This window comes from Osmerus mordax, chromosome 9, assembly GCF_038355195.1.
Source record: "Osmerus mordax isolate fOsmMor3 chromosome 9, fOsmMor3.pri, whole genome shotgun sequence".
Classification (NCBI taxonomy): Eukaryota; Metazoa; Chordata; class Actinopteri; order Osmeriformes; family Osmeridae; genus Osmerus; species Osmerus mordax.
In genome coordinates, this window is record NC_090058.1 from 6,141,194 (window position 1) to 6,149,646 (window position 8,453).

Here is an 8,453-nt window from a genome sequence, read left to right on the forward strand (position 1 = left end):
TCATCCATCTGTGTGTTTGGGGTTTTACTGGTTGGGAATTTTTCCTGAGGTTATTTGGGGGAAGTCCATGAAGAAGACATAACAACCTCATTCGCTCACACCACTTCCTCAGAAATTGTTAACGAAACCGATTGGTGACGTAGAACAAAATATATTCACAGCTGCTTAAATAAAGGTTACGCAACAGTAAAAAATAAATACAAAATGTATCTAAGAATGTGTTGTGTCTGTTCCTCTGTGTGTGTTGGACCACCAGGCTGCTGAAGAGAGGGACCCCAGCCCCAGCCCAGCTTCCTGGAGGAGGGTACCTCCTGGAGACCCCGCCTACGAGCCCAGAGCGTCCCGGGCAGATGGAGCCAGCAGGGGGGCCTCCTCCAGAGGAGAGCTGTTGTCCAGTAGAGGTCAGGCCGGTCGAGCGGAGGCTAGGACCAGCGCTGGGACGCAACACTGGAGCAACCGTCAGTTAGACAACTAGAGAAGGTCTTCTCCACCACTGGGCTTCAAAACGTCCAGGTAGGATGGCAAGGCTACTACATCTGTCTCTATAGTCCCAGTGTCGGTTGTGCTGTGGTGACTTAGAATGTTCAGAAGACCTACTTCCGAGTGAAGATCACGTACCCAGCTGACTCTCTGGAGGGGGCCGGCCTGATCCTTGTACCGTAATTAAAGGAAGTGTGATCATGACTCATCCTGTTGTCAGCCCTGCAAGTGTGAGATCTCTCTGTCCTCTCTCTATTTCAGAGTTCTCCATCCACACATCTCTCCATCCATCCCTTCCCAAACTGCACAAGGATGAAATTGCATCTCCGACCAGCTACCAACAGCTGCTCCATGACTCTTAACCAACAACTGCATCTCAACTGTTTCTCTACATATATTCATTCCTGACCTCCAAAATAGTCTGCACCTGCAACCTCCAGTGATGAGCAGAAGCTGCATCCAGCACCGTGGTGGGTGGAGACTTATTGGCTGGAGGTTGGGGGTGACCAGTCTTTAGATCCTCTTCTGCTTCTCCTCCAGGATGTATCATAATGTAATCTTCAGATCTGACAAGGGAGAGGTCTCAGTGACTGGGGGGAGGCTAAACTGAGAGGAAGGGAGGGGGGAGAAGGGGAGGAGAGAGGCTTGGAGTAGGAAGAACTGGGAGGATGGTTGCTTTTAGGCAGTGGATTATGATGGGAGAGTGAAATGGCAATAGTCAACCTTAACACTTTGAAACTTTAACTGGAGCTGAACAGCTGCTCAGTGAATGTGCCTCATGGGACAAAAATACGGGGAGCAAGTCACTGAGAATGTAACTTTGAATTTGCGTGAATTGATGAGTTTCATGTAAACCATTGCAGGGTCCAATATGTTTGCATTCAGCCCTTCGCAGACACATGAAAATGACATGCATGTACTGAATGATGATACCAGTGTGGAGACCTGTGACTTCCAGCATGCACTTCAAGATGAAGAAAAACAGAGAGCTCTGCTTCTCCTTGGGCTCTTAACCAGCATACTCACTCCATCCCTTGCTCCACATCAAACCTCCATATGCTACAGTGACAACATGGATTAACACTCAACCCATAAAGTTTATCAGTCCCTGTATGAGCTTCATGCTGTCTTGACCTCGTGTTCACATTCTCAGTCATTCTCTCTATTTTACTTTCTCTTCCTCCCACCTCCTACCCCTCCTCTCATAGCTACCGTAGCAGATGTTCAGTATGTTGGGACACATGGCACTCTTTGAATTATGGGATGGAACGCACTTATATATATATCAAAAAAAAAAAAAAATACATTTACAATGAACTAATCATCTGTCACAAGACTACTTTTCCCAGGGTGCTTTGCTGCAGGGCACCAATCAGTGTTTTATGGCTGCCCTGCTCCTTGACTGTGTGAGAATCAAGTGGACATGCAGGAGGAATCGAATGCTGGATCTGGAGAATACCAGCATGAATGGACGTAAAAGAGGGCATGATGGCAGCTCTCAGCTCTCTGTGCATCTGTCTGTCTGCTGGTCTGTCTTGTCATAGGAATAATGTCAAAACTTGGATCACCACAATGAACTATCAGTCCAGGGATGTGAGACTGGGGTTCGCCGTGCGAATCGTATCAACTTCTCCTGAATCTCCTGTTTTCTATAGAGGTGTATTTTGTTTAAAATGTTGAATCTGTAGTTGTTCTTGTTGGATAAGGGTAGGAGGGAAGGATGACTGTCCACTGGCCAGAGACCCAGAGGCCACATGGTTGCCATAGAAACACATTTCACTAAAATAACCTTACAGACTAATCTATTTTAACTCTTGACTACTCGCTGGAGAAGGTGCCATGTTGCTTTTAGAATGGCAGCTTGACATGACCTATAGCTCGGTGGCATGGCCTTGACATTGGCCTGACCTTAGCTTGACCCTGGCCTGACCTTGTGCACACCAAACTTGTATCCTCTCTTCCCAGCAGATCCTACAGAATAAACAATATATGTTATCTATGATTATGGAGTTTAGACTCCACCAGCTTAACGATGGAACAGCATTCTTCCCTCTGCTCCAAACCCCCTTTCAAGTGTTGCCATGGAGATGTTTCCAGCTCTATAATGACAGTTATTATGGGATATTCAGTGGTTGGGGTGGGTAGTTTTACCTTGATGTTCTGGTCAGCCGTATTTCCACTCAGCCTTACATGTAATCTACCAGCCTTTTACCATCACACTTCAGATTTAATATTTAATGTGTTATTACAGTGGAAGACATATGTTCATCTATTCATCGTGATTGTGCAGTTTGGTGGTGGAGACTGGCGATGTTGAAAGTCCTTCAGATTTCATAATGTACTGAACGTAGGAGGGGAGTGAGTCAGTCACGATGTGCAATGACTAAAAAAAGACCCTATCTAAACAGCCCCAAAATCACCACCTCATTTTGCTGTCACAGTGGGAGGTGATTGTTCTCTTGCACTCCACACATAAAGAGGGTACAAGAATTAGTCACTGATTTCCATTTTTGAGGAATTCACTGTCTTCAGCTTCGGTTGTGTGACTGTGCTATACTCCCCTGTAGCTCTCTAGACATGCAGAGAACAGTATCGGTGCCTTGAGCGAGAGAGAGAGATTTCACTATTTCAGCTCCGAATTTTTTCTTGTCAGAATTTCATGAATGTTCATCACAGATTAGGTAATATTTTTACATTTTTGAAAGAATGTTTTGTATAAGTAAACTAATCTTTTTGTGGATTCAAATGAAGGGATTTTCCAGAAAAGTACCATCCTCAACAACAACAAAAATCCCCCTAAAGCTAACTTTTTCAAACTTCAAAGGCCCCCTAAAAAGAATGTAGCCTACACCGCCCAGAATGTTCTGCCCTTTCGATTTGTCTGTCCCAGGGCTCTGCTCAGCTCCGTAAAGTCTTAGTGCTGCCATGTGGTCCTTTCACAGCTACCGGACGATCTGTGAACATGTGTTCAGAACAAACACACATCACTGGCTCATCTCGGCCTCCCTCCGACTGCCTCACCTACTGGCCTTTGTCCCAGTTGTAGGAATGTACTGCAGTAAAGCAAGGCAGTGTATCTAGTCGGTGGCCTCAGATTGAGATTGAAAGGCAAGCCAAGCTGTCACCATAGCGATCCCAGTGTGTCTCTGCAGCTCTCCGAGTTTGTTTCTGGCTCCTGCTCTCTGGTGTTACCAGGATGAGGACTGTCTCCCCTTCCAAATGTGTATATTGACCTCATCAGCTCTTCCTGTACAGTAGTTCTGAGAAAAGGGAGAGTACAGTATTTCCCCCCTTCTTCCCCTCCCTCTTTACGTTCCTCCTCCTCTACCACCCTCCTCCCCCCCACCCTCCTACAGGAATGCCTTGATTCTTAACGGCCGTGATATGCATTGCTCTTTCTGGAGGCCGCTTTATTGGCTGCCAGGACGTGGACGAGAGCTGATGTATGGCCCCTAGGTAACTGATAGGTCAAAGGTCAGAGCTGCAGCTAATCATGTCCCTCCCTTGGCATTCTGGCTTATAAATACAAGAGGGGGAAGCCAGACAGTTTGGCAGCAGCCAGTCCGACCTAAAACAGACCTGATCATGAGCAGTGCTTGTCTTGGCTGTCCAGACCAGCGCTTGTTTGCCCTGTCTTGCTCAGGCGTACTGGCTGATCTGCACATGCTTAGTGTCCGCATTGGCAGTGCGTTTATAGCCTTCTGATGTTCCTGTTGTCATGTGGGGGCAGACTGAAGTCTGGTTGGTAGCTCCTAACTGAGGTCTGGTTAGAGGCCCCTGGGTGAAGTCTGGTTGGAGGCCCCTGGGTGAGGTCTGGTTGGAGGCCCCTGGGTGAGGTCTGGTTGGAGGCCCCTGGGTGAGACATATGTGGCTGCAGATCTCCCTGGCTGGCTGAGGCTCATTAACTGTCTGTCAGTCATCAGAGTTATGTCACCAGGGTTGGGTTTAGATGGTGACCTTATGATGTAATCTCCTCACACCCCTCTTCCTCCTCACCACACACGCCACACTACTGCCCCACTAACTGCCCGTCTCCTCCCTGACCCTTCACCCCTTCCTCCTCCCTGTAGACTCCCCAACCTCTCCCACCTCCGCGCCACACACTCACCCCTGGATTTCTCACCTCCTCCCCCAGCCCCAGAAGGGAGTCAGGGGTCCCAGGAAGAGAGCAGAGCAGCTGTCGGAAACCGTAGGTTTTATGTGCTCGGGAGGGTCATCCCGGAGACAGGCTTCAAAGAAAGGCTCTTTTGAAAGGGCAAGGCTGAAACTTCATCCTCTGTCATGCACGTCCACATCTTCCTTACTTGGCCCCTAGGTACACTTGCACCTTAGTGGGAAGATCCAACACACACACATACACACCCTTAACCATGCATAACCTTCTCACACACACACTCACTCTCATGCAAACTCTGTGAAGCAGCCCCTTTCATGGCCTAGTGAAGGGTCAAAGATGGGATTTACCTGTTGGTGGTTGGTGACGAATAGGAGGTAACAAGGAAAGGAGAGAGGCTGGAGTCTGAAGCTTGGAGTGTGAAGGAGCGATAGTTCCAGCCCACACAAACATGGTTACTAGACCAGTGTTCCTGATTCACTTCTCAATTTCCGACCAGTCACACCTTAATCAGAATAACTTCCTGATATCACCATTACTCACGTCTAATGTAATGTTTTTCAAAGCCGTAGAGAGACACCCTGGTCAGGGCTGATGCTGTTCAAAGGTCAGCGATTCTAAAGAATCTCCCAAATGTTGTCTGGACGTTCCAGGTCAGATCATACCCAGAGAGAAAGTATTAATGATAGACGGTCTGCTAAGATAATCAACATGGATGCTGCTATGGAAAGATAAGATATTATGAGATAAGGTGACAGACAATAAACCGAGGAGAGAGAGAGATTGGCTACCATGTCCATGACACTGGGCAACTTAACAGGCCCATGGCCTTGGCCCATGGCTTTTAAGTATCCATTATTGTACATATTGTTGGTGTTCCTTCTGTTAGAATGCAGTCTCGAATGCGTTCGGCTGGAGGAGAGGTGGGCCTGAGGACCGAAGGGAAACGTTTGTGTGAAGTGACTTAGCTGTGGTCTTTAAAGGCTTCCATTGTAAACAGAGGGTCATGGTGTCAATGAACGTCAGCAACACTAATCTGCACTTATCCAGCACTTAACTTAAGACCTTACACAAGTAAAGCTCCCCTTAGCCTTCTGTGTCAACAGTTACTCTGCATTTCTCACAGTCATTTATTCCTCTCTCTCTCTCTCTCATATATTAGAGATGAATGTACGGTCATCAAAGATGTGTATATAAGTCTGTATATGTGGTTTTGCACCGGCCAAATTTAAATTGGTAAAAATGTTGCTTGGAGCATTTATTCTTTGATAAACTACTCAGCATATTGCGTTAGGATAAGAGTTGAGAACTCAAGTTTATTGTACAAATAATTTAGTGAATAATTTTTTAAAGCTTGTGATTACTTCTTGGGGCATGGCACTCGATTATGTCTGTGTCTCTCAGCCTTTTAACATTGTGCCAAAATCATTCCACAGTGTTTACAGTTTACAGTCGGTGACAGGGCCAGCGATTCCACAGGTGGCTACCCTGTCTGCTAGACTATTCTTACTGAAATAAAGGGGAAATATTCAATTTGAGTTTGTTTTTTTCCTTTTTGTTTTACGCTTATGTAATATTTTTTTTGGTTTTGTAAAACAAAAGATGTCTTATTTTGGAATCTGTATCGGATAGATTTTATTTAATTAAATCTTGTAATTTTGTAAAGTGGGCCTCATTGAAATATATTTAGTATTTTGTCCTCTTTCATTTTGAAGGAGGACGGTTTTTTTTTGAGCTATGTATCTTTTCTCATCGATGCGCTCCTGGAGAGTACTTTGTTCCTGTCTTTTTTGTTTAATTGTTTTAATGTGAGCGATGTCTCTCCTGCCTAGTGGGATGTGACAGCGCTGCAACCTGGGTCACACAGAGTCGCGGTGGAAGGGGCAGGACCTGTGGCATCGTCATTGAAGAATGAGAGCAATGTGTGTTTTATCAGAGCAGAGCACGCCTGCTCGGTGTAGCACACAGTCGACCCTAAGTCCTTCTCCATGTGGCGTCCTGTTTTATTAGTGTTTCAGGAATCAGTTTGTCTTCCAGGTCCTCTGTTACTCTGTTTTCCTTCTCTCATAAATTCAGGGTTTGTTCATCTTGTGTGCTGGTGTGTAAGTGCTGCCAAAGAAAGAGATGTTCAGGCCTTGAGACACGCGCACACACACAAATACACACACACACACATGGCGGCTAAAACCACCGGATTAGAACCGCAAACATTCATGTGAAACTGGATATTGTCAAAAATAAACACTCCGCTCACATGCTGACAAACTCGTAAGAGGACGTTACGCCTGTAACAATCAAACACGGACGTTTGAACCCATGACCGTTTATAAATGGGTTGATACTGTTTGTCTGATGCTAGAAAGGGAACAGACAGTAGAGAAACATCTTATGATCAGATCAAGAAGTGTTATTGCTTAATGGGCCTAGATGCCCGTAACGTCTGTGTGTCATACACAGCAATCCTGCGTGGGACGAGGCTTCTTCTGTTTGTAGAGTAAATACATGGTGCATGTTTAACCTTCCCGCCCTCTGCATGTAAACCTCACTAGGCTGGCCAGCTGTACAGCCAACTATGTATTCCAATTAAAATAAAATAAAGCAACCTGTTTGTAGCTGTGTGTCCGCATCTTGGATTGTGTGTGTCTAGGAGTGTGTGTGTGTCTTGGTGTGTGCTTTTGTAGAGCAGGAAAGAAACGGAATGCACTTGAATTCTGCTTAGGTATTTAAATGGAAGATTAGTTTACAGTAGCAACCACAGCTAGCATATTTTTAACAGCACCACACCCTGTCAGAGAAAAGTCAAAGTAAGAAAGCGTGTGAGAGACAAAAAAGAACAGCCATATGGTGTCCTCTGTAGTTCTTACAATTGGGGCTTACACAGAGAAAGACATCTGACAGTGCGCAAGATAAGCAAACTAGTAGATGAATTAGGCAAATGTGCCATGTGGGAGTGGAAAACCACAGCCTCGTGTGGAGCGCTCTGTCAGCACACACACCTTTCTATTAAACAGCAAAGTCTCACAGTAGGGTGACTGGGCTGAGTACTGACTCGGTCAACTGGAAGCAATAGACTTCTGGCTCCAGGGGAAAACACACACACCCATGGCAGTGTGTTTCTCAAATGAAAGGGTTCATATGGGGTCACCATTTGATCCTTGTTTAGATATTTGTTTTTTTTTAGTTTGAGTTACATTTACATAGCAATATTGACCTCACAGTACATTCAGGTCTGCTCCGTCACTCCATCAAGTATTTGACAATACCTGGAAATAGCAGTTGATTCCTATCTGTAGTCCTCTGTACTGTGATATGATGCGAATGAAGGAGTTAAGCAGCTTTTGCTCCACATCAGAATCTGCTTATACTTCGGACCAGGGCGGGGCTTAGCAGTGAACCCCAGATCATGGTACTTTTACCCATGAGCACCCTGTGGTTGGTGGTGGCTAACCCAAATGAGTGATGTGAAGTCAACCATGGAAATGACTCATATCTTATGCAGAAATGCTAATTTATGCACAGGGGTAACAGACCTCAGCGTTCCAGTTTTCTTCACAGTGCTGGGAAGGAGCTGCTGATTAGAGAACATGGAGAATTTGAGGAGACAGCGTCTGTAAGTAGGCCTTCATGCCACAGTGCATTTGAGGGCAAACCCTAGGAAGGAGATTTGTTGCTACGGCATCAGCTAATGGGGAACCAATTAAACAAACAAATGAATAAATTAAACAGATGGAGGTTGACAAGAGCAATTTGGATGATTCTTTTTGATTGAGGAACGGTAGTTCACCGACGTCATTCGAGGCTTTATTTCCTAATGATGATGCATGAAACGTTCCAAACACTATGGCGTACTCATCCTTTC

General features: G+C 45.6%; 1 protein-coding gene across 2 annotated transcripts in view; it reads left to right on the top strand.

Annotated features, from left to right (window-relative positions):
* The window catches only part of luzp1 (leucine zipper protein 1), a 42,254-nt gene extending 35,574 nt beyond the window's left edge, over window positions 1-6,680 (top strand). The window contains exons 4-6 of one of the 2 annotated variants that reach the window (XR_010877401.1): window positions 257-513; window positions 742-950; window positions 1,344-6,680. Coding sequence is in view for 1 of the 2 variants with exons in the window: in XM_067243096.1 (XP_067099197.1) it covers window positions 257-475 (219 nt within the window). In the remaining variant the exon portion in view is untranslated. Of the gene's footprint in view, window positions 1-256; window positions 514-741; window positions 1,059-1,343 lie in introns of those variants that run through there. The other variant, XM_067243096.1, reaches the window with a different exon arrangement.
* Window positions 6,681-8,453: the final 1,773 nt, after the last annotated feature.